The sequence below is a fragment of the Plasmodium relictum genome (genome assembly GCF_900005765.1).
Source record: "Plasmodium relictum strain SGS1 genome assembly, chromosome: 14".
Taxonomy (NCBI): Eukaryota; Apicomplexa; class Aconoidasida; order Haemosporida; family Plasmodiidae; genus Plasmodium; species Plasmodium relictum.
This window is the reverse complement of record NC_041692.1, coordinates 2,420,921-2,447,284: the sequence shown is the minus strand read 5'-3', so window position 1 is coordinate 2,447,284 and position 26,364 is coordinate 2,420,921. Positions and strand designations below refer to the sequence as shown.

The 26,364-nt window shown below is 18.7% G+C and overlaps 8 protein-coding genes across 8 annotated transcripts; 3 read left to right on the top strand and 5 right to left on the bottom strand.

The window, feature by feature from the left end:
• Positions 1-413: 413 nt before the first annotated feature.
• On the bottom strand, positions 414-3,358 carry PPM4 (protein phosphatase PPM4, putative; the record flags this gene model as incomplete). Its single annotated transcript, XM_028679749.1, has 3 exons — positions 414-443; positions 515-562; positions 884-3,358. The coding sequence occupies 3 exons, from the start codon at positions 3,356-3,358 to the stop codon at positions 414-416; spliced, it is 2,553 nt and encodes an 850-aa protein (XP_028535431.1).
• A 1,078-nt stretch (positions 3,359-4,436) lies between these two features.
• On the top strand, positions 4,437-6,395 carry PRELSG_1464500 (amidohydrolase, putative; the record flags this gene model as incomplete). Its single annotated transcript, XM_028679748.1, has 1 exon — positions 4,437-6,395. The coding sequence occupies one exon, from the start codon at positions 4,437-4,439 to the stop codon at positions 6,393-6,395; it is 1,959 nt and encodes a 652-aa protein (XP_028535430.1).
• Positions 6,396-6,610: 215 nt separating this feature from the next.
• On the bottom strand, positions 6,611-7,220 carry PRELSG_1464400 (conserved Plasmodium protein, unknown function; the record flags this gene model as incomplete). The annotated part of the gene is made up of 2 exons (XM_028679747.1): positions 6,611-6,704; positions 6,784-7,220. The coding sequence occupies 2 exons, from the start codon at positions 7,218-7,220 to the stop codon at positions 6,611-6,613; spliced, it is 531 nt and encodes a 176-aa protein (XP_028535429.1).
• Positions 7,221-7,756: 536 nt separating this feature from the next.
• Positions 7,757-9,324, bottom strand: PRELSG_1464300 (conserved Plasmodium protein, unknown function; the record flags this gene model as incomplete). The annotated part of the gene is made up of 3 exons (XM_028679746.1): positions 7,757-7,837; positions 8,017-9,066; positions 9,259-9,324. The coding sequence occupies 3 exons, from the start codon at positions 9,322-9,324 to the stop codon at positions 7,757-7,759; spliced, it is 1,197 nt and encodes a 398-aa protein (XP_028535428.1).
• Positions 9,325-10,412: 1,088 nt separating this feature from the next.
• Positions 10,413-12,233, top strand: PRELSG_1464200 (conserved Plasmodium protein, unknown function; the record flags this gene model as incomplete). The annotated part of the gene is made up of 1 exon (XM_028679744.1): positions 10,413-12,233. One exon carries the CDS (start codon positions 10,413-10,415, stop codon positions 12,231-12,233), a length of 1,821 nt encoding a protein of 606 aa, XP_028535427.1.
• Positions 12,234-13,520: 1,287 nt separating this feature from the next.
• RPT6 (26S protease regulatory subunit 8, putative) lies at positions 13,521-14,789 on the top strand (the record flags this gene model as incomplete). The annotated part of the gene is made up of 1 exon (XM_028679743.1): positions 13,521-14,789. The coding sequence occupies one exon, from the start codon at positions 13,521-13,523 to the stop codon at positions 14,787-14,789; it is 1,269 nt and encodes a 422-aa protein (XP_028535426.1).
• Positions 14,790-15,352: 563 nt separating this feature from the next.
• On the bottom strand, positions 15,353-15,619 carry PRELSG_1464000 (conserved Plasmodium protein, unknown function; the record flags this gene model as incomplete). The annotated part of the gene is made up of 1 exon (XM_028679742.1): positions 15,353-15,619. One exon carries the CDS (start codon positions 15,617-15,619, stop codon positions 15,353-15,355), a length of 267 nt encoding a protein of 88 aa, XP_028535425.1.
• Positions 15,620-17,663: 2,044 nt separating this feature from the next.
• PRELSG_1463900 (conserved Plasmodium protein, unknown function) lies at positions 17,664-23,492 on the bottom strand (the record flags this gene model as incomplete). Its single annotated transcript, XM_028679741.1, has 1 exon — positions 17,664-23,492. One exon carries the CDS (start codon positions 23,490-23,492, stop codon positions 17,664-17,666), a length of 5,829 nt encoding a protein of 1,942 aa, XP_028535424.1.
• Positions 23,493-26,364: the final 2,872 nt, after the last annotated feature.

Below are 26,364 nucleotides of genomic sequence, written 5' to 3'. Positions count from 1 at the left end.
AAAAATTATTTGGGAAAAAAAAAATTAAAACAAAGTAATTTGAAAGTTTTTTCAATATTATTTGGTATTTACAATTCATTGTAATTGCTTATATTAAAAAGGAAAAAATAAAGCCATTTAAAAAAAAAATTGTGAATATGAAAATTACGTAAAAAATTAAAAAAAAAAAAAAAGGATAACAATGATTAAAAACAAATTAATTTTCTCTTTAAGGGAAAAAAAAAAGTAAACAAACTTTATAATAAAAAATTTTCTTTGTTAAGCAAAAGAAATTAAAAAAATTAACTACAAAATTTTCCTTTTTTTTTCTTTTTTTTAAAAGATGAAATATTTATTGTGAATTTTTTTAAAACATTTCTTTTTAACTTTAAAGGCATTTTAAGATATAGCTATTTTATTTTCATCACATAATTTTAGAAAGTTGAAGAAAACATGTTAATGTCCTATAAAGAAGTTTTTTAAATTATATTTAATGATGAATGTGTATAAAATAATTTATATTTTTATAATTTACCTCTTGTTTAGAATCATCATATGTTATAGTATCTAAGTTTGTACTTTCCTAATGAAAAAAAAAAAAAAAATTGATTCATAAAGTTATATTTCAGAAATATGGCAATGTTACACATGTATGATGAATATGAAACTATGTGATAAATAATAAATATAATAATAAGAATATGCGAGTACAAAAATATAGAAGTATATATACATATAATACATAAGTATATAAAAATTTAAAGGGAATTTCATTGTGCAAAATTTTCTTTCTAAAAAGAAAATATATACAACTAAAAGTACAAAGACAAAATTGTTTAACAACGTAAACATATATGCATAAAAAAAGATATTTATATCTGTATATAATAAACAATAATATTACTAATGGATTATTAAAAATGTCCTTTCTCCAATAAAAAAATATAACTGTGCATGTTTTATCATCAATAGATCCTCTTTTAGTAGCTTCATTTACTACTTCTTCTGCTGCTTGTTCAGGTTTCTTATGTTTATTTTTCCAAACAATATCAATAATTTCATTATCACTTAATACATTTAATATACCATCAGTAGCTAAGACAAGAAACGAATCAAGATCAAAATCAATGGTATATACGCTGATAAAAGGTTTACATTGAACTATTTTTCTTGGAATTTTATAAGACACATCGCCAAATGATCTCGATGTAGACAATGCTAAAAATGTCTTTTCTTTATTTTTACTATTTTTATCTTTCTGTTTAGTAATGATTCTATTAACCCCATTAATATTTGCAATTATTCCTCCGCATTTCAATATCCTTATTCTTTCTTCTTGTAAATCTGGTTTATGCCTCAAAGACAATTTCACAGGTTTCCTATTATGACAAATCAAAGCGCCTGAATCTCCACAATTTGCGCACACAACTTTTAATGAACCATCATCATCTGGTCCATATATTAAAACGATACAAGCAGTTGAGCCATCTTTGTAATCATATTTTTTAGAAAGTTCTATGTAATTTTTATCAGTCATATCAAAACCTTTTATACAGCTATCGTATAATGCTCTTATTTCAACACTTTGTTCATTCAATTTAGCACTTTTTTCTTTGAATTTTTTTTTGCAAGTTATTAAAAAGGATTGTCTGAATTTAGCAATTATATTTGTTTTTAAGTGAGCCATTACATATCGTGCACAATTAGAACCTCCATGACCATCAAAAACACCACTAAAAAAACATAAGCCATCACTCTCAGATACATGATTTAAATCCAATATATCTTTTGTTATAAAAAAATCTTCATTTTCTGTTCTATTATGCTCTCCTATTTTACTGAATGTTCCACATACCAAATCATCTTCTAAGACCATACTAAATTCTTCTATTGTTTCATCATTCTTTTCTACTTTTTCCAAATTTTCTGAAATGTCAACATTTTTTTCATTATTGTTATGTAAGTAATTCTCATTATGTATATTATGTTCATTATTGTTATTATTATTTTTTATATTCGTATCTGAATTAATGGAATTTTTATTATTAGATGAATCACCTTTTGTATAATATTCTTTAAATTTATTCTCAGCATTGCTTATATATCTTTCGTTTATTAAATTACTGTATTCCATTTCTTCAGAGTAATTATTTACATTTTCTTGCAGGGAGCTATCATATTTAGTAAATTTACGATTGCGAACATAGTATATTTCTTGTGTTTTTATATTAAAATAGAGATTATCTTTAGTATTATATAACCATTTACAAAATTTATGAACAAGCCAATCATCAATTTCATTTGCTCTGAACCATTCATCCATATTTTCTTCAAAAATCGAAGGGAAACTCGTTTCTTTTTCTGTATTTTCATGTTCTTTACTGGAAAGAGTGTTATCTTCATAAGGAATATATAAATTTGTCGTATTATCTTTATTAGCATCGTACATTTTATTGGGAGTATTTATGGAATTATTGTCTTTATCAATAGTTAACTGATTAGTTTTATTATACATATTACCACTAAGTGAATTATTTACATTATAATTTATATCATTTGTTGGATAATTATTATTGTTTTTATTAATTCCATTATTACTAATTTTTAATATCTCATTATCATTTGTATCTCTAAATATTTTAGTATGATTTTGACAATACATTTCAAAGTTGTCGTTTTTTGAGCACTGAAATGCATTATTATTAATTTCGTAATTAGTTTGTTTTTTCATTTCACTCCTCACATTATCTAACATGCTTAATTCATTAAATTGATACGAAGATTGAAATATTTGTTTTAATTTAAACTTTTTGTTTTCTCTTTTTATATCATCAGGATAAGTTAAATTTCTTTTAATTTTATAATCCATATTCGATGTGTCATTTAATAACAATTTTTTTGATTTATCGTCAATTATATTTTGAAATGTATTGTTACCATATTTACCAAAACTTATGTCCCTATTTGCTTCATGATCCTCCTTATTTATATTATTATTTTCACTAATTTCAGAAAATTTTTCATACATATTTTTTTCATAATTACTTTTTTTTGAATTATTATTTTGTTCATATAACTCATTTTTGTTTTCAATTTTTTTAAGATTTTCTTTACTTAATTTCTCGATATGAAAATGAGAACCTTTTTTTAATATATTTTCACCACATTCATCATCAAGTTTTTGCTTTTCTTCCTTGCTTTGGTAGCATTTCTCTCTATTTTCACCAACATGTTTCTCTCTTATATTATCTTTTTCAATTTCGTCTTTACAATTATTTTCAGATTTATTTTGTAAACAGTCTACTGATTCTGTATAGTTTTTGTCTGTTATTAGGTTATTTTTTTCATTTCTAATTTTTTTTTCGCTATTGTTTATCATATTTTACATTATATTTTAAATTTAAAAAAAAAAAAATTTTTAAATTAAATTTAATACATTAATTTGCATAAATGCATATATTTTTATTTCTATCATAGGACATGACTAAGAACATGTTTTTTTTTAAACATGAAGCACTTAAATCATAGGATAAATAAAAATAAATCTAAATATATAATGCTAAATAAATCCACTTTATTTTTTATTTTGAATTATTTTTAATATTCTGAAAAATTCCTGAAAATTAATTATTAAAAAAATGCTAAAACTATGCAAAAAGGGAGAAAAAAAAAATATATATGTATTAAAATAGGAAAGTATAAAAAAAATAAAAAAAAATAAAAATAAATAAAATAAAAAAATAAAATATATAAATAAATTGGGGACAAAAAACAAGTTAAAATGAATTAAAAATAAAATTAAAAAAAAATTTAAATAAAATTTAATCAAAGTAAAATAAATTATATTTCATAAGGTGTAATAAATATATATATTATAAAAAAAAAAAAAAAATTTTATTTCTGTAAAAAATGGGTTATATTTTCATAATTAAAAATAGAAGAATCTTCACGAAAGACTTAGAAATTTCATAAAGTGTTTATGATTATTTATTTTAAAAAAGTTTTAAATTTTTTGTAATTAAAAGTGGAAATTAAAAATAAGTGAAATTTTTACGTTATATAAATATATATATATTTATTGTTTATTTTTTTTTTATAAATATGTGTTATCAAATTGTATTTTTATTTTTTATAAAAAGACCTAATTTTTAAATATTTTTTATTGTTTTACTTTAAATTTATTTATTTTTTTTCTTTTTATATTCATCATTTTCGAAATTATAACATATTTTTATATTTTTACTACTTTTATTGTTAATATTAAAATTTTTTGCCATTTTATTGTTTATTTTAATAAACTTAAATAATAAAAGCCATTTGCTTTTTCATCTGTTACAATAAGTATATTTTTGCTTTTATACGTTTTTGTTTAAATATTTATAAATTACTATATTTGTCTCAAAAAATATATATTTTTGCTATTTTATTTTATACATATATTTTTATTTATATTAAAAATGAGGACATTAATTAAAGATGCATATGTATGGAGTTGGTGTGCTAAGACAGTTGAAAATTTGAAAAATAATAAATTTAATTATTATAATGGAGAATTTAAAAAAAGAGATTTTTTAGTGGATAATAATAAAATAATATTAAATTTTAATATAAATGATGAAAAAGATATAAATGTTTTAAGTTTCAAAGATAAATATATTATTCCAGGTTTAGCTGATTCTCACATGCATTTAGCTTGGACTTCTGAGGTTAATGAATTCTGTGATTTAAGTTATTGCCAAGATTATAATGATATAAAAAATACATTACAGAGATATTATGATAAGAAGAAAAAAGAAAGCAAGAATAATGAATACAAAGGAGCAATAGTAGGATTAGGCTATAAATCATTCAATAAAGAAGGAAAAACAATACTAGATAGGTTTAAATTAGATGAATTATTTGAGAACAATCGTGTAGTTATACTATCTGTTTGTTTACATTTTGCTGTCTTAAATACAAAAGCTTTGAGGCATTATGATTTATTAAAATATGAAAACGAAGGAACTATTTTAGAAAACGTATGCTATTACAAAAATGAAAATGAGTTGAAAAATAGCAACTTAATTAGAGGAAATAGTGTTAGAATTTTAAATGGTATTATTAAAGAATTATTAGTTCAAGATATTTACTTAAACCTTTTAAGTGAGAATTTAAATGAATTATTAAGAATTGAAAAAATAAAAAAATTAATAAATCAGCTAATTAAAACAGGATTAACATCTGTTCAAACATGTGACCAGAATGTTGGAGAAATATACAATAAGCTAGATTTACAAGATCTTCTCAATATGAGAATATTTCACACAGAATTTAGTAACTTTATATTTGAATACTTGTTTAAATATTACGATATAAATGAAAATGAAGCAAATTGCTATAAACATTTATTAAATAGTTTGCAAAATGACAAAGATAGAAATCTTGTAATAAAAAAATTAAGAGAACGTTTTTTCTTTTATGATAATCAAATTAGAAATGAAGAAAGCAATAATAGTTATAATAATAAAAACGAAAGAAGTCTATTTAATTGTGATAGAATCAAATTTTTTTGTGATGGAAGTTTGGGTGGAAAAAATTGTGCTGTTTATAAACCATTTAAAAATGCATCAGATGAAATAAATGCAAACTATGGAGACCTTACTGAACCATTACTTTTATCAGATAAATTAAAAATTGTAAAATTATTAAATTTGAGAATGGAAATGCATAGCATAGGAGATAGATGTGCTGATTTTATTTTAAATGAAGTTTCAGATGTACTTAAAAATCCTGATAGACTGATCATCGTGCATGCACAATTATTAAATAAAAATGCTATAGAAAAAATAAAGCAATTAAAAGTATTAATTAGCTTACAACCATCATTCTTACCAAGTGATTATAATTATATACTAAGTTATATTGATAATTCATACAGAGAATGCTCATATTTATGTAAAACATTAATGGATAATAATATAATTATATCTGGTGGTAGCGATTCTCCAGTAGAAGTATATTCCCCAATTAAAGGTATTTTTGATTGTATGTTTAGACAAGTAGCACATGTTTTACCATTAAGTTTCATAGAAGCTGCTTTTACTGATGATATATTAGTTGAAAAAAAGAAAGAATTGGATGATAACATAAAGAATATTAAAAGTATAATTGAGAATTCTTATGATGAAAAAGAAAGATTATCTTTTGCTGAAGCACTGGCCATTTACACCATAAATCCTGCTTACTTAGTTAAAGCAGAATTTTTCAATGAAAATAATAAAATAAAATTAGGTGCAATAGAAGAAGATTCCTGTGCAGATTTTGTTGTACTCGATAAAGATATTTCAAAAAATAGTGAAATTAATTTATTAACTTGTAGAATTAACCAAGTTTGGGTTGATGGAAAAGTGAGATATTCCAATTTGGCATGTGAATAAAAATATATTTATATTTGTGATTTTTTTTTTTTTTTAATTTTTATGATTTACACTTTTTAAAAAAAAATATTTTTATTTTTTATATCTTTTTAATAGTACATATATTTTATTATAAAATTATATGATAATACTGATTTTTTTTATCTTTTAATTTTTTTTTTTTTTAATTTTAATTAAATATGTCGTTTAATTTCTTTTTTTTTATTTAATTTTAATTAAATATATGATTTAATTATTTTTGTTATGTCTTTTAAATTATTTTCTTTATTTTTGTTCTCTTTATTTGAACTCTTTGAAGAATCTGAAAAACTAAACATTTCAAATTATTAATTAGTAATATTTGCATTCTGGTTATATTTTTTTTTTTTTTTTTTGTTTTTTTGATTACTTTTCTTTAATATCAAGTTTTAAAGGCTTAAAAAATTTTACATTATATTCATAATTTCTCAATTTATTATACTCTAGCATTTCATAGTTTAATTTTTGATTTATTATATTCGAAGATGAATAGAATATGTTGTTTTGGGGCTTTGTAAAGGGTTTATCAGTATTATTAATAATAGATGAATATATTATTTTTTCAGTTTCTTCATTAAAGTAGTAACTTATTTCATGTTCAAAGTTATTATAAACATCTATGTATTTGCCTAGCTCTTTTTCCTTTATATTGCTATTACGTATCAATTCTGTAACTGAGTATATATTGTAGGAAAAATTATTTTCTTCTAATAAATCGAAATTGAAGTCTTCTATATCATTTGTAATTTTGTCTGTTTTTGTTTTTATCTTTTTAATTAGATCTAATAGCTCAACTTCTTTACACATTTTTTTTTTCTACTTTCTATTCTTAATTATAAATATCAATATATAATTTCATAGATGAATTTTTTATGTTAATATTTTTTCTTTTAAATTTATTAGTAGCTTATATTTTCTACACTTTTTTTATGTAGCAAATTAAAGTACCTGTTTAGTTCTTGTCACAACTTTATATATTTTATTAATAAAAATTGTATTTCAGTAAAATATAATATTTATAATTTAAATATTAAAAGTTCATTTATTCATTTAATGATATAAACAGTTATAAAATAAATTATTTACTAACTTTCTTTATTTAAAAAAAAAAAAGCATTTCAAATTAGTGAAATTAACATTTTTATAATAAAAAATATTCAAAATTTTCAGAACAGTATGCAGTATGAAATAATTAAAGATTTAGATACTATGTAAAGATAAATTATAATTATACAAAAAATCCAAATGAAAGTTATATATATGCATTTAATTTACACTAAATATATTGTTTTAATTATTTATAATAAATAATACATAAGCAAATGCTTATATATATAATAATTTTAAGAATCTTCATTGAAGGATGAGATATTAAATTTTCTTGTTTTATCGTAATCCTTTATTATACTTATACCGCACATTATCTAAAAAAAAAAAAAAAATTTATAATATTTATTTTCATAAAAAAAAATTTAGCACATTTATTAAAATGAAAAAGAAAAATATATATATATATATATATATATATATAGAGAGAGAGAGAGAGAGAGAGAGAAAGTAGAATTTACATAATATAAAAATGTAAAAAAAAAATTTATCATACTTCGGTCACATATACTATTATAGCTAAATCTGGCTTAGTTAAATTTACACAATAATTATTTCCAATACAGTTATCTAAAACAGTTAAAACATCTCTTTTAGTTAATGTTTTTGTGTTAGAGCATTTATATACTAATCCCCATGAAATTTTTTTATTTGATTCATTCATCTCTTTTGTAGTATTTTGTATTTTTTTTTCATTATTTTCATTTTTTTGTGCTTCTTTTTTTTTTTCATCGTCTTCTTTTTCTACTATTTCTTTTTCATTATTTTCATTTTTTTTTGCTTCTTTTTTTTTTTCATCGTCTTCTTTTTCTACTATTTCTTTTTCATTATTTTCATTTTTTTTTGCTTCGTTTTCTTTTTCATTGTCTTCTTTTTCTTCTACTTTTCTTTCATTATTTTCATTTTCTTGTGCTTCGTTTTCTTTTTCTTTTTTTTCTTCATTTTTTTCATCTTCATTTTGTGTTTCTATTTCTGTTTCTTCTTCTTCCTCTTTTTCTTTTTCTCCTGATATATTTAATAATTTTAGTATGTGAGATACTGAAAAATTTTCTTGCACACATATTCCATTACTAAAGTTCTCTTTAATTAAAGGAACAATAGTTTTTATAAATGGGGATAAATGAGGTTTACAAATACAATCAAAAGGAATAATTTTACAAATATTTCTTAATTTATACTTTTCATTTTTTTTTTGAGCACATGAGAATATTTGTGTAACAATATATGATGGATCTTTATCATTCGTATTATTAAATTTAATAAATGCAAAATTTTTTATTATATTTCTTAGTGGTACAAATCTCTGATACTCTAAATTTGCCTTATCTATTTCATCATTTAATTGTTTTTCTACATTACTATTTTTTTTTTCTAAATCACACTTAACATCATTTTCATTATTATTTGTATCACCATTCTCGTAATTATTTGGATAATTTATTTTTAAAAAATTCAAAAATTCTTTTATGGCTGCGCTCATTTTACGAGGATTTACTGGAGATAACAAAATTCCTTTACAGTGAGAATTCACATTTATTTTTTGTCTCTGAAAAAAATTAAATAAATATATAATGAATGAAAATGTTAAGTTAAAAAAAATATGAATATTTTAGGATTAATTCAATTAGTTATAACGAAGTAAAAAAAATTAATATATTAACAATTACAGAAATTACAACTTAACAAAATTCTTTTTATATATGCAACTTATATATTTTTTATTTTTCTTTAAATGTACTTTGGCAGCATGTTTGCTACTTTCAAAAATAAATTGATTAGTTCTTTTCGTTTTTTTATATTCCATTGTTACATTACTAAGAACATATAAAATTATAAAAATGTAAGAGATCCTTATTTTTAAAAAATATATAAATTTGTGTTTTGAAAGAGTTTTATATTATTCTTTTAATAATTAAAAAAATTAATTTAAAAAATAAATAACATGAGGTGTTATAATTTAAAAGAAAAAAAAAAATTTATAAAAGAAAAAATATATAATTAAAAAAGAAAAATCCTACAATTAAAAAGAAAAAATAAAGTAATACTTCTTGAAAAGATAAACATTTCATTAAAAGAAAAATAAAAAAATGTAACGTAATTATTATTAAAAAAAAAAAAAATGATATGTAAATAAATTATAAAAAAAAATACAAGCTGATATTTTATAAAATAAATTAAATAACTATTTATAAAGATTATAACACAAAGTACTTCAAGAATAATTTAATATATAATTTTTTTTTTTTTTGAAATATTTTTCTTTTCTATATATAAAAAAAATGTATCACAAACTGTAACGTAAAGATATTAATATTAAATTTATAAAAACATTAAATTAAAAATTATTATTTTTAAATTTTAAAAAAATTTTAATTTTAATTTTCTTAATACATTGTATAATTAAATATGCAGATTCAATTTCTTTGAAAATATATATTTCAAACATAATTTCTTTATATCTAATATTTTTATTGAAATTGTAATTTACCGAAATATGGATTTTGCTCATTTATAAATAATTAAAAATAAATAAATCTTTTTTCTACATGATTTTGTTATGAACCATTTTTTTTTAAAAAAAATAAAAAATGAAGGTAAATGAAACAAAGAACATTAAGTATATTTGAAAAGTGATAAATTTCTTGATTGTTTTACTAAATAACGAATATAAGGATGTTTTTAGTTAAAAAAAAGAGAATAAAATAAACGTGAAGAATTGGCTATATATATGTTACAAGAAGATATGAAATAAAAAAAAATGTGATAGATTTTTATCTATATACATTGCTAATAGATTTTATCTTATTGTTTTTATGTAGCATAGAAGAATATAAATAGAATAATAAATTTATGGTTTTTTTTTTTTTTTTTTTGTATTAGTTCTATATTATAATGTTTTTAATGAATAAAGAATTAATTAATTTAATAATTAATGGAAAATTAATAGAAAAAAAAAATATAAATAAAAACATAATTAAAAATAATTTAGAAAAGATTATATTTAATTTTGATACATATAAAAAATTAAAAAATGAAAATGAGTTATTAAAAAACATTTTTCTTTACACAAAAATTATAAATATTAACAACTTTCATCTACAATATTTATATGAGAAGGTAGTAAATCCTTTATTAAAAGAAAACTTGAATATATCTCTTTTACCAAATATTATACATACATATAAAAAAAATGAAAATTTTGATTATATATTAAAAGAAATAAATGATTGCATTATTGAAAGAATACAAAAGGGGGAATTTTTTATAAATGATTTAAATAAGTGGGTTAGTATTTTGCAAGTATTTTCTAAACATAAAAATATTAATTTTATTCCTCTTCTACGATATCTTTTGACGATTGAAAATTTAAAAGAGAATAGAAAAGTTAATAATGATCATAAAAATAAAATAGAAAAGAAAGAAATTAATATTATATATACTAATCAATGCTATGAATATAATAAATATAAAAGTTTTATTTTATTAAATGATGTGGATTATAAAATATTGGAATCTTTATCTCCTAGATCTTTAAGTATATTAGTTAATATATTATCAAAAATAAAAATAAAAAATATAAATAATTTGAATTTTTTTCTTTATGAAAAAATAAACAAAAGCTTAAATGAATTTAATAATATTGATTTATGTTTAATTATAAATTCCTTTCATAAGATTAAATATACAAATATAAGTTTTTATAATAGTATAGAAGAAGAAATTTTTAAAAGATTATTATTTTTTGATTTTTTTCAATTATCAATTATTTTTCATAGTTTATCAAAATATTGGAGTGAAGAGAAGAAAAAATGTATTTCCATATTATTTATGAAAAAAGTAAAGAAATATTTACATTTATATTTAACACATAACGATGAAAAATATATTTTACAAACTAAAAACAAAAATTCATTAATTGAAGTAATTCCTATGTTCTTTTTATCATATGTCAAAACAAGTTATTCTATATTCCCATACTATTTTAGTTATAGTAAATTGCTTATGTGCCAATTTATGTTTTTAAATAAATATGTACTCGTTTTAAAAAAAAATTGTTTTTTTAAAAAATATATTAATAACCATAATTTAATTAATTTAAAAAATATCAATCAGACTATATGCAATTTACTTTATGCATTTATTGGATATTTTTACAATATTTTAACATCATATGATAATAGGGAAAAATTATTTATTAATCATCTTTTTTTAACTTTAAATAATATATATCAATTGCTTTATTTTTTTATATTCTTTTATCGTAACAAAGAATTATTAACAAAATATCAGCCCTTTATAATTCCTTTGCATAAATCACAGCTATTAATTTTTTTTTATACTTATTGGTATTTTGTATTAGATTTATATTTTTATTTGGATAGTTACAATAATGATAAATTATATTATGAGTCAACTGTTAATAAAAGTGATGCAACAATTCAAGAGAACAAATTTGATTGTTTTTATTTTATTAAATTAAGATATATTAAAAAAATAAAATTTATTCTTAATATTTTGGATAAAGTTGATTTAAATCCTTTAATGAAGGAATCATTATATGCAAACAATAAATATGTAAGTTTAATATATTTAAATATACTTCACACACTAAACAATTTAAAGAATTTTTCAAATACTTCATTCACTTTTAATAGAAAAATAATAGAACCATTTACAATTTCTCTATTATGCAAAACAAGGCTACAAAAATAAAATAAAAGTGACATATAAACTAGGAAAAACTAAGGAATTACAGAATTTAAAAAAATTTTTTTTTTTCTTTTTTTTCTCTCCTTGAATTAAAATATATATATCTCTTGTTAAATAAAAATGTATACACTTAAATAGGTATTAAAACCATTTTTTAATTGTTAATATATATATTTTGAAAAGCATTATTCGTATTATTGTACCTTAAAACTTATATATAACATATTTTTATTTTTGTTTATTTATTTTTTTTTTTAAACTAGTAATTTACCCTATTTTATTCTTTACAGCATTAAATTTTTATTTGTTAATTATAATACTTTAGCTCTTTGGTTCCTGTTTGAGCATTATATATTTTTTTCTTTTTTTGATATTTTATATTTTCAAAATTTTCTTTTTATATTAAAAAAAAAAGAGAAAAAATATAATTATAAAAAATTATATTTTTCTGTCTTTATTTTTTCCTTTTTTGTAATAAAAACATTCACATATTAATTATTCATTAAAATAATGTAACTTAAGAACTAATTTAAAAAAAGAATACTTTATATTCTTATTGTATAAAAAATTTTACAAAAAAAATAATGTTTATTTAAAAAATAAAAGTTTTATAAAATGAATATACAGTAATGCTTAATATTTGAATTCGTAAAATTTTAACAAAGAATATGATAAAAAAAAAAAAGTTTTTTAAAGATAAAAATAGAAGATTAACATAAAAAGAATAATAACACTAATAAAAGTGAAAGAATAGTTTAACTATTAAATTGAAAAACATACAAATAAAAATAGTGATCCAAATATTTTATTTTCAACATGCTGTAAATATAAAAAAGTATATAAAAAAAAAATTACGTAAAATTAAAATTAAATACATCTGTTTAAGTGCAAATGTAAAATAAATAAAAAAAATGTTTAATTATATGATATCCATTAAAAATCAAAAATATAATATTTTATTAAAAATATAAATTAAAATATATCATATACAAATTAAGAAAATATAAAATGAAATTAAATTTTTTAAAATAAAGTGCATATAAATAAAAAAAAAAATTTGTATAAGTTAAAAAATATGTTTGGTAAACATCATAATATATATATATATATATATATATATATATATGTATATATTTTTTTTTTATATCTTTAAAATTTAATTTTTAATTTTTTTTTTTTTTTTTGTGTTTTTAAAATATAAATAATATATAAATATATTTTGCAAATAATTTAGATATATTAGCTTTTATGATTATATATATTTATATATTTTTTAATTAGTCAAAAAATATGGCAGCAGTTGATATGCAAATAAGATCAAATGGCCTATCTGAAATAACAAAAAAAGAAAACAATAAAAATAATCCAAATAAAAATGAGGAAGAAATTCAGTCGGGTATTAAAACATATTATGAATTGAAAATAGAAGAATATGAATCCATAATAAATAAAAAATTACAAAATAAAAAAAGATTGGAAGCACAAAGAAATGAATTAAATACAAGGGTTCGGGAATTGTGTGATGAAATTCAATATTTATTAGAAGCTGCTTCTTATGTAGGAGAAATAGTTAAGCCCATGGGAAAGAACAAGGTTTTAGTTAAAATTAATCCAGAAGGAAAATATGTTGTGGATATAGCTCGCCATATTAATATTTCTCAATGTACACCTAATACTAGAGTAGCATTATACAATGACTCATATAAATTACATAAAATATTACCAAGTAAAGTGGATCCACTCGTTTCCTTAATGAAAGTAGAGAAAGTTCCTGACTCTACATATGAAATGGTTGGTGGTTTGGATCAACAAGTAAAAGAAGTGAAAGAAGTCATTGAATTACCTGTGAAACATCCAGAAATATTTGAATCATTAGGAATATCTCAGCCTAAAGGAGTATTATTATATGGACCACCAGGTACTGGGAAGACATTACTAGCAAGAGCTGTTGCACACCATACTGATTGCACTTTTATAAGAGTATCTGGTTCTGAACTTGTTCAGAAATATATTGGAGAAGGTTCTCGCATGGTCAGGGAATTATTTGTAATGGCTAGAGAACATGCACCATCCATTATTTTTATGGATGAAATTGATTCTATTGGAAGCCAAAGGATTGAAGGGGAACATGGAGATTCAGAAGTTCAGAGAACAATGATGGAATTATTAAATCAATTAGACGGTTTTGAATCAACGCAAAATATAAAAGTAATTATGTGCACAAATCGTATTGATATACTTGATGAAGCTTTATTAAGGCCTGGAAGAATTGATAGAAAAATTGAATTTCCAAATCCAAATGTAGAAGCACGTATAGAAATTTTAAAAATTCACAGTAGAAAAATGAACTTAATGAGGGGTATAGATATGGTTAAAATTGCTACAGATATGAATAATTGCTCAGGTGCAGAAGTAAAAGCTGTATGTACAGAGGCAGGAATGTTTGCATTAAGAGAAAGAAGAGTTCATGTTACACAAGAAGATTTTGAAATGGCTGTGGCAAAAGTTATGAAACAAGATGCTGAAAAAAATTTTACTTTAAGAAAATTATGGAAATAAAAATGAGAAATATACTGAATATTTTAAAAAAAGTTAATTGTTATCTTATTTTTAATATGAAGATATTTTCTAATACACTATATTTATGCTTAAATACTTTAATTTGAAGAAATTAACACTATTTTTTAAATAAAAAAAAAGAAGCTTTATATTAACGTATTAAAGCATATACATTCACATATAAATTATTTTCTATGTAATAAAAAAATGAAATTAAAAGAACATTTAATAGCATATATACGTATATATATAAATGAAACTTCAAATTATTTATTTTATTACTTTTTCCTTTTTACAGTTTTTATATTTATTTTATTTTGTTTAAAATAAAATAAGATTTTTTTAGTTATTAAAAAGATAATTTTAAAAAAACATCAAAAATTAAAAAAATTATTTTAAAAAAATGAATAAAAAAGAATATACAAATAAAATAATTTATTTTGTATTTAAACGTTGTACATTAATGTAAATTTAAAAAAACAAATATAAAAATTAATATTAAAAAGAAGAAAATTAAAAATTTTAATAAATAATTATTAAATAATTTTATCATTTTCTTATTATTATCTTGTGTAATTTGTAGTTAACCCAACATAGTTTGCAACTTTTTCAATTTCACATTTCTTATTTTCTGCTTTATTTTCCTGTAATATTTGTGTATAATCATTTAAAACATTTTTATAAATTAAATATTCATTTATTATTTCATCATTTTTTAACAATTTTTCTTTTCCCCAATTTTTTAATTCCTTCAAAACGTTTTTGTCTATTCCATTTTTTTCCTCAATTTTCAAAACTCGTAAAAAATTTTTGAAAGCCTTAATATTCATTTTACATATTATCTCTTTTTTAAAATTCCGTATAATTTTATTAAAAAGCCAATGAAAAAACATATATATATATAACGTTATTTATTATGTTTTTTTTTATTTTTTTTTTATTTCTTTTATCATTCATTCCAACTACAACATAAAAGAAATAAGAAATACAAATTTAATAAATTAAAATCATCATAAATAAAATGGACGTTTTATTTATTTATTTATTTATTTATTTATTTATTTATTTATTTATTTATTTATTTTATTTTTTTTTTTCAGGTTTCACTTATTTTTGTTTTTTATAAATATAACGGATGCTTATATAATAGATTGTTTTTAAAGCAATTAAAAGATAAATATATATAATTTACAATTTATTACGAAATTTAAAATGAGAATTAAACTACTAATATAATAGAGTTATTTAATTTCATTATATTATAAAAGTAAATTAAGTATTTATATGCATTTGTTTTATGTACACTTTTTAAATTGTTAAAATAAAAATATTTTTTTTTTAGTTTTTGTTTCTTAATAAGGGAAATATTATGTTTTGTATTCACTATTTTTAAATATAAAAGATAAGAATTTCCTTTTTTTAATATAAATTATATGTATTATTTATTTTTAAAAATAAATTAGCAAGCTAGAAGTTAACTTTGAAATCTATTTTTTTATGTAATTTAAAATTTATAATTTTTATAAAATAATTTTTATTTCTTTTTAAAATGTAATTAAACTTAAGAAAAATATTTTAATATATATTATTTATGTAGCTTTACTAATAAATTTTAGCTATTTTTTAAAAGGCAATAAAAGTTTTAAAAAAGTTTAAAATAATTCATCGTATCTATAAATCATTAAAAAACATAATAAAATTTTCTACCATTACCAAAAAAAGAACAGTATCAATGTCAGTATATATATATATATATATATATATATATATACTTATATAATAATAATAGTTGTAATAAAAGGATTTCATCTGAAAATTTATTTTATATTAACAAATAATAAACATTTATTTATCGGAATTTTAAAAAAAATGAAAATTGTGTTTATTTGTAATAAAAAAAAAAAAAAAAAGAGGAAAATAAAAGGAAAAAGAAAAAAAAAAAAAAAAGAAAAAGAAAAAAATTAAAACATATTAAAAAAAAAATAAACGCATAAAATTAAATAACAAGGATAAATAATTATTTATAGTATTTGTATTTCAAGTATTGATTATAAAAAAAAAATTTTAGGGAAATAAAAAGAAATGCGTTTTGCATAATAATATTTGTATTTTATTTACTTTTAATTTTATTATTTGTAAAAAATATAGAAAAATAAAAAGAATACACAAAAATTGTAATAATAATATAAATTTAATATTCATTTATTTAAATTAAAATATATACAATAAATATATATATTTAACAATGCGAATTATTTTAAAAAAAAAAAAAAATTATAAACTTTTTAACAATAATATTTAAAAAAAAAAAAGAAAACTTTATTCTTTTATTATAATACGAACAATAAAAAATCCTACAATTATGAAAAAGTAAGAAAATATCATCACATTTTCATTTATTAAACGTTAAAATGTATTAAATGTAATTAAACAAAAAAACATGTATTATTTTACAATCCCATCTAAAACTTTTTTATTTTTCTCCTTATTCTTCTAAGAAAATTTGTAATGGTATTTTGTAGAAATGTTTATAGATATATTTTCACTCTATGAATTTTTTTTTTTTTTTTTAGATTAAATACAATTTTCTTCTTTTTTTTTATTAATTAATGTTTAATAGATTTATAAATTCTTCCTTCTATCATTTTTTTGAAAGGGATACATAAAATAAGTTTACTTATTTTCTTCCTTGATTTTCAATTATACAAATAAAAATATTCTATATTTTATTATTGAATTTCATAATTTTGTTATCTTAATTTACGTTTTAAATATGATATATTCTTTTTTTTTCTCCCTCTCATTCTTACATTCACTTTTCTTTTTTGGTTAACCTATATATATAAATATTTTTTTTTTTTTTATATTTTTGTACTAATTTTTATTATTATCATTTGACAGTACATTTTCGTTAAATAAATTTTCGTTAGAAACACTATTAGTTTCTTTTACATTGTCAATCGTTTTTAATTTTTCATTGCTTTCATTACATTCAACTATATTTTTATTATCTATTTGTTCATTATGAGCTATTTCATGAGTAGCTAAGCATTTCTCAGTTTCAATTACATTATTATCAGAAATGTTTCCATTTAATGTATTATTATCAATATTTTCATTTTTTGTATCATTATCGTTGTTTTCATTTACCCTGTTATTTTCACTATTATCTATATAATCACTCATATTTTTACTAATATCTTTTGAATTATTATTTTGGTTACTTTCTTCTTCAATATTTGAATTATTTACATTATTTGTACTACTTAAATTATAAGAATTGCTCAAACTCTCTAAATTACTCTTGTCATTTGAATTATTTAAATTGCCTATATTCTCTATTCCTATATTACCTGAGTTATTTAAATTATTTGAATTTTCTGAACTATTTAAAGAATTTAATGAATTTATATTCTTATCATTGTTATTATCATTAACTTTACTTAGATTATTCATTTCTGAAGTTGGGTTGCTTCCGTTATTTAAACTATTAATTCTTTGCAAATCTTCATTTTTATTTAAATCACTTGAAGGAATATTTACCGACGAATTTTCATTATTTTGTATATTAGAAATATCGTTACTTACATTCTTATTTTTTAAATTAAACATTTGATAATTTGGAATATTTTGATTCACTAATTTATTTTTAAAATTTGATGGAGGAAACTGATTAAACTGATCATTTCTTTGATAATTCAAATTATAAGAATTAAAATTCATATATGGATTTATGTTATTGTAAGGATAAGAATTAACAAAATTAGAATATCTTTTATACATATTTTTATTCATTTTATCATAATTCATATTTTGAAAATTGTTTAAATTATAATTATAGTTCATCATATCATTATTCATATAAGGAAATTTCAAATTATACATATTATTATATAATGGATTAGGGATATTTATAGAATTTCTATTAAGCAAATATGCATTATATTTATTTAGAGGGTTATTATTCAAAGGATCCAAATAATTCATATTGTTATTCATAGTATTTTCCATATTATTTATATTATTCATTAAGTTCATATTATTATTCATGTTACTATTCAAATTACTGTTCATATTATTCATATTATTGTTTATATTATTTATAGTACCATTTCCATTTAAACGGCTTTTACTATTAGCCATGTTAACATTTAAATTATTCATATTATTATTAACTAAACCATTTCTTAAATTATGTTTTGAAATGTTCTGAGGCATAAATAAATTATCATTTTTCACATCCTTACAATTATTTTGATTAAACATATTTCCTGAATTATTATTAAGCATATACATATTTCCATTATACATATAGTATTGATTATATAAATGTGGATTACACATATAAGGTAAATTATAACCTCCTCCATTATTTAATTTATTATTTCTCATATTCAAAACATTATTTTGTAAGTTATATGCATTACTCATATTTGTATTAATAAAATTATTCGTGTTCATATTGGGATTATAAAATTTTGAGTCCATATTATGTTTATAGAAGTCTTCATTTTTTTTATTTTGATTTAAGTCATATTCATTTAATTGAATTTTTTCATTTTCATATTTATTTGTTGTATGACTTCTTGTCCCATATTTAATGGAAACAATTGGTCTTGTATTTCTTTTGGTGTAACTCATATTTCTTATCTTAGTACTATTATAAACTTTTTTATTATCATTAATATTTTTATTCTCTAATAACACAGAATTATTATTATCCACTCCTTCAATTATTTTCTTTTTTCTACCCCTTTTTTTTTTTTCGGATTTTTTTTTTCTTCCTCTTTTTAATGGGACTTTAATAACATTACTATTAACAGAAGTGTTTATGTTACTTTTTAATTTTAAGAAGGTATTATTTTTATTATTAACAACATTATTTTCATCTATAACGTTCATTGTATCACTATTTTCAATGCTACTGTCCATATAATGTTGTTTTTCGAGAACATCGGTACCATTAATAGATTTCCAATTTTTCAAATCCATTATATTTCCTTTTTGAGCATTTCTCGCAGCTAATCTAAAGGATCTATCATTTTTTTGATAATTACTTTTTTGTAAAGAATAAGGATTAATACTTTCATTTTTCTTTTTTCTCATATTTTCATTATCAAAGCTAAAATACTCTACTTGCTTATGCTGCCTCTTTTTTGAAGTAATTAACGATTCATTTATATTAAAATCAGCAAGTAATTTTTTCTGCTGCTTCAACATTCTGCTCCTATTTCTTTTATCTCTACATATTTTACTATGCTTTTCAATAATTGTTTCACCAATATCTTTAGTATTAGCATCTTTTAAAAGATTATTACCTATATTATATAAAACATCGTCATCATCGCATACGAATTCAAAAACTCCTGTTTCTTCCTTTTCAATATATAATTTAAATTCAATATTTATAGTATCATTAAATATGAACCAATACTTATCATTATTTATTTTACCCAAATATCCATTGTTATAATCAATTTTTTGACTACTCAACATTTTTTTTAAATTATTACTTTGGCAGAGAACTAAATTTAAGAGCATTCTTACAATTCTTAACTTTGATATAACTGTTAAATCGTCCCATTCTAAAAATATTTTTTTAGTTAAACTATTTTCATCAATAATTTCTTCATTTTTATCATTGTTACTTTCATTCTTATTTTTTTCATTTTCATCTTCATTTTTCTTATTTTCACTTATGTTATTTTCATTTTTATTTATTTCATTTTTGCCATTTTTATCTTTGTCATCTTTGCTTTCTTTATTTTCATATTCTAATATTTCTTCCTTTTCATCTTGATTACTACTTTGAGTTTCTTTTTTCAAATCAGTGTTTTCAATCATTTCTTCATCATTTTCTTTTTCTTTTTCAACATCTTTTGTAATTTTCAAATTATTAGTGTTATCTTCTTGTTTTATAATGTTATTCAACTTATTATTTTCTCCATTTTTATCTTGTGTAATATTTTTATTTATCTCTTTGCTTTTATTGGATTGCTCAACAGAGCACTCAATTGACTCCATTTGTTTATTAAAAGAGACAATTTTTAAATTTTTGCTGGCAGAATCATTCCTATTTTTATTTTCATCCATTTCGATATCTTCATTTTCTTCTGCTTCTTCCATTATTACTAATCCATCATCTCTCTCTTTCTGAATATTCACATTTTCTTCATCATGCTCTTCATTTTCATTTTCTTCTTCATCCTCCTCTTCATTTTCATCTTCATAATCATTTATATCTTCATTTTCTACAGTTTCTTCGTCACATAATTCATCAGATTTTGTTTCATTTTTTAATTTTCTAATCTTTTTATCCCTTCTCTTTTTAGAATTTCCTAAACTGCTTTTCATTTCCTTCTTAGATTCTAAAACTGGAAACAATTCATCAAAATTTACTACTCTAACTAAAGATGAACGTTTATCTTCAAATATCCTAGATATATATTTATACATAAAAATAGACTTAGAATTAAAATATCTACCTAAGAAAAAAAACAATTTTAAAATAAAATTTCGACCAAATTCTGTTGTTTCTTTTTTCTGAAACATCTCATCAATATCCTTGAAATTCCAGTTAATTTTTAAAACATCTTTAAATATAGTTAAAAATAACAGAACCATAACATAATTTGGATTATTAATGAATAATATAGATTCGTCATCAGCATATTTAGGTAATTTCATTTGTTTAATAAATTTTTCTTTTAATTGTCTTTTTTTCTCTTTTTCTTCTATACTATTTTTTTTTGCTTCAATATCACACTCCTTATTATCTTTAACTTTTGGATTACTTTCACAAATACCATTAACATTTTCATTTTTAACATTTTTTTTTTCTTTTGTTACTATTTTTTTATTTTCTTCATTTTCATGTTCTTCAATATTATCTTTTTTCTTTTGCAATTCTCTACTTCCATTTTTTACTTGTTCATAATTAGATTTAAAATAACTTTTTTTATCCCTACTTTTATCATCTTTTTTCTTTTTATCATTAATAGTTTTTTTTTTCTTTGAATTTTCAATTTTATTTTTTACTTTATCTTCATCATCATCTTCATCTTCTTCTTCATCATTTTCTTTTTCATCTTTTTTATTTATTTTTGTCTTTATTTTATTTTTACTAATAAATATCTTTTTATTTTTTTTTGATTCTTTTTCTGTCGACAGTTCTACATCATTTTCTGTATTATTTTTGTCTTTTTCTTGTTCACTTGGATTCTTTTTTATATCTTCTTTTTTATTATTATTTAATAAAAGTTTACCTTTTTTAGAATTATTTGTCTCATTTTCATCATCTTCGTTATTTAATTTTTTTTTTCTTTTTGAAATTCGCTCGTTTACATCATAATCACTATTATTCCCTTTTTTTTTTTCTACAATACTATTTTTTTTATTTATGTTGGTATCATTTTCACTTATTTTTCTTGTTGATTTAGTGTTATTTTTTTTATTTTCTATTTCTTTTTCTTCTAAAGCAGTATCATTTTCTGTTTCTTCATTTTCACTATTTCTATTTACAATTTTCTTTTTTTTCAAGCTATCTGATTTAGCATTTTTTTTTGATTCAATATTGTTAAGTGTTTTTGTATTTTCCTCTTTTGAATTGATGCTATTATTCATTGATTCATTTAAATTTTCATTACTTTTTTTTATATTTTTACTTTTTTTGTCAACTAATGAAACTTTCATATTTGATGATAAACTATCTTTTTTCTCTTTTTTTTCATTTATAACATTATCAGAACTTTTCTTGCTATCTATTTCCTTCTCATTCCCATTTACATTTTTTCTTAAATTCCTTAAAAAAATTTTTTTATCATTCAAATTTTCTTTTTTCAACTCCTTTGATGAATTTGCTTCTGTGCCCCTTTTACTTTTTTCGTCATTATTACTATTAACATTATTATTATTACTTTTAATATTATTATTATTATTATCACTATTATTATCATTACTATTATCTTTATTATTATTTATATTATTATTATTACTATTACTATTATTACCATTATTATTACTATTATTATTATTATTATTATTATTATTATTATTATTATTATTATTATTATTATTATTATTATTATTGTTTTTATTCTTATTATTTTTATTATCACTATTATTATCATCACTATTATTATTATTACTATTACTACTGTTATTTTTTAATTTATTATTTTTATCTTTATTTTTTGAAATTAACTTATTACTTATTTTGAGATGTTTATCATTTTTTTCTCCTTTTTCCTTTGAATCATCGCTGAAATTCGTTTTTTCCTTTTTTTCTTCACCTTCTCTTACAATTTTTTTAGTACCTAATTTAAAATTATTCTTTGCTTTTATATTTTTATTTTTTTTTGAATCATTTATGTTATTTCTTATAACTTCTTTTTTATCATTTGTATTTGAATTATCATTCTTTATTTTACTATTTAAATGTATACTCTTATTTTTATTATTGTCAATTTTAGAGTATTTCATATTATTTTGTAATTTTTCGTTTTTCATTTCACCAATTTTTTCATTTCTTTTTATCATTGATTCATCTGTATTTCCTATTTTGGTTTTATTCAATTCTTCATTATCAGTATTATTTAAATTTTTTTTTTTTTTTTCTACTAAATTGGTTACTATTTTTTTATTTTTGTTAATTAAATTAGAATCTTTTGAATTTTTCTTTTGTCGATTCTTCATTTTATTCATAATGGTGCAAGCATTATTTTGTTATGTTGTTGATTTTTGTGCATATATTTTATTATTCTATTTATATTTTTTTTTTTGATATATTTATTTTAATTATTATATATATAAAGGTACATATATATATATATATATATATGTATATCTTTATGTTATTTTTTAAAATATATTCAATTTTTTATTATTTTTTACAAATGTTTAACTTTTTATATAATTTTTTTATTGTTTTTTATTTTTTTGATTTGTTTATTTCTGTTCATACTTTAAATATTTACCTGTTTATTATTTTTTTTACATTATGTAAATATTCATTTATTTTTTTTTTTTTTTTTGTTATTGTTCAAAATAATTTATAAAAATAACCTTAAAAATATAAAAAAGGTATATCTTTCAATTGAATATTAACATAAAACAAAATTGAAATAATAAAAAAGGAATATGCATAATCGATTTTTTCATTGCTAAATTTTTCACATATTATATTAACAATTTAATTTAAAAAAAAAAAAAAAAAAAAAAAAATTATATCATAGCACTTTCGCAAACAATAAATTTTTTACATATAATCTTTCATAATATATTTTTTTTATTTCCTTCAAATTTAAAAAAAAAATCTAAAAAAAAGTAAAAAAAAATAAAATGAAAAAATTAAAAAATAAATAAAGAAATAAGAAAAAGAAGAAAAAGATAAAAAATATAAAATAAAAGAAAAAAAAAAGATAAAAAATTAAAAATAGGAAAAACAGGAAAAATAAAAGAAAAAAGTAAGTGGAAAAATGAAAACATGAAAAATGATAATTAAAAAGCTGATTTAAAAAAAATATAATGCATAAGGATTGAAAAATTTTAAAGAACAAACATATTTTTATTTTTATTTATTTTTTTTTTATGGGGTTAAATAAAGTAAAAATTTGTTCACACTCTTAATATGTTAATTACATTTAAAAATATAATTTTTCAATTTTTATACGTGTACGTTGAAAAAAAAAAATAGGAATATCTTCACTTAATACTCATTATGAAATTTTGTTTCCCTTATTTTTTTTTTTTAAAAACATAAATATAATGAAAATTAAATTTAAATGGATATTGAAAAAATAATGATAAAAAAACAAATCTCCATATCTTCCTATAAATGATTGCATTTTTTTTTTTACCAATGCGCAAAAAAAAAAAAAAAATAATAAAGGAAAAATATATATATGTACGAAGAAATATCGAATTAGTAAAATAAAAAAGATAAATCTTAGTATTAATAATTATATATCATATTAAACCACTTCTATAATAATTAATGTTGAATTTAAACAATTGAATATATGGTTTACTAGAATTAAAAAAAATAATCTTTTACTTAGAAATTTATAGGAGCATGCAAAAAAAAAATCCTTGCAATATAAATTATTCAAACACAATCTTTTTTTAAAATTTTATAAATTCCATATTTACTCAATAATACATAGAATCTTTAAAAGAAATAATAGAAATAGAATTTAAGTTTTATTTTTCTGTATTATTTACAAATTTTAATGAATATGTATTATTTTAAACTTTTTTTCTTTTCATGTGATTTTTTGTTATTGAGTATATTCTCAGCATTCTAATGAAAACTTTTTCTTGCTGTCTTTACAACTTTAGAATCCTTTTTTTTTAAATTACATTCTACTATTAATTTTGCATATCTTTTGTAGAAACAAAATTATATAAAAAAAATTTTATTAAAATCGGAATAAATTTGTAATCATTAAAATAAAAAAAAAATTTAGAAAATATAAATGCCAAAATTAGTTTTGTATTTTTTCTAATGTTAAATTATCAAAGTAACTGAAGAAAAAATAAAAATACATTTTACTGCAATTTTTTTTTTTATTTTATATTATTTAATAATTAAAAAAAAGTAAAATACACTTCTTAATGGTGATTTTAAAGTTTTACTTTTTTTTCGAACAAATAAGTAATAACAGATACTCTTTTTTTCAAATTTAAATTTTATTTACCCATTGATTTTTTAGGAATATTATATAAATTTATATGTATATATACACATATATAGAACTCTATGTAGTTTTGTTAACATAAATCAGTTTTCATTTCTTTTTTAACCATTTATAATGCATTTTTTTTAATCTTTAATATTTTATTGTATCTTGCAATCCTTTAAAAGTCTTTTTTATTTTAATTATACATATATAAAAATCTTTGTTTTATATTTTTATCATTTTTTTTTTTTAATTTTTCATTTTATAATAACCATGAATACATTTTTTTTTTTTTTTAAATTTTTTTTATATAATTTTATTTGAATGCTGTTATTTTTTTCTACATATGGTTTCTTACATGTGCTTTTTTTTTATTGCATTCATATATGATTATATATTTTTTTCTTTAATATTAAATTTTAATTCTTTTTTTTCTCTGACATTGATGAATGTTATATTTTATTGAATATTTTTTATTTCTTAATTATTTATATTTTTAAATTATATTTTTCGTTTATATACATTTTTTTTCCATTTAAACTATTTATTTATATAATATATATATATATATATATTACAATGATGTATTTTTATTATTAAATATATATAATATATATATATATATATATATATATATATATATATATATATAATATATATATATATATTATATATATATATATATATATATAATATATATATATATATTTTTATATGTATATATAGTTATTTATCTAGTTATATATATTTCTAAATAATTTTTAATAATATAATAGTTTCTGTACCTTTTTCATATTACTAGATTAAATTTAGGAATTTATTTTTTAGTTTATTTTATTTATTTATTTTTTTTTTTTTTTCTTTGGCATTAAAATATTAAAAAAATTTAATTTTCA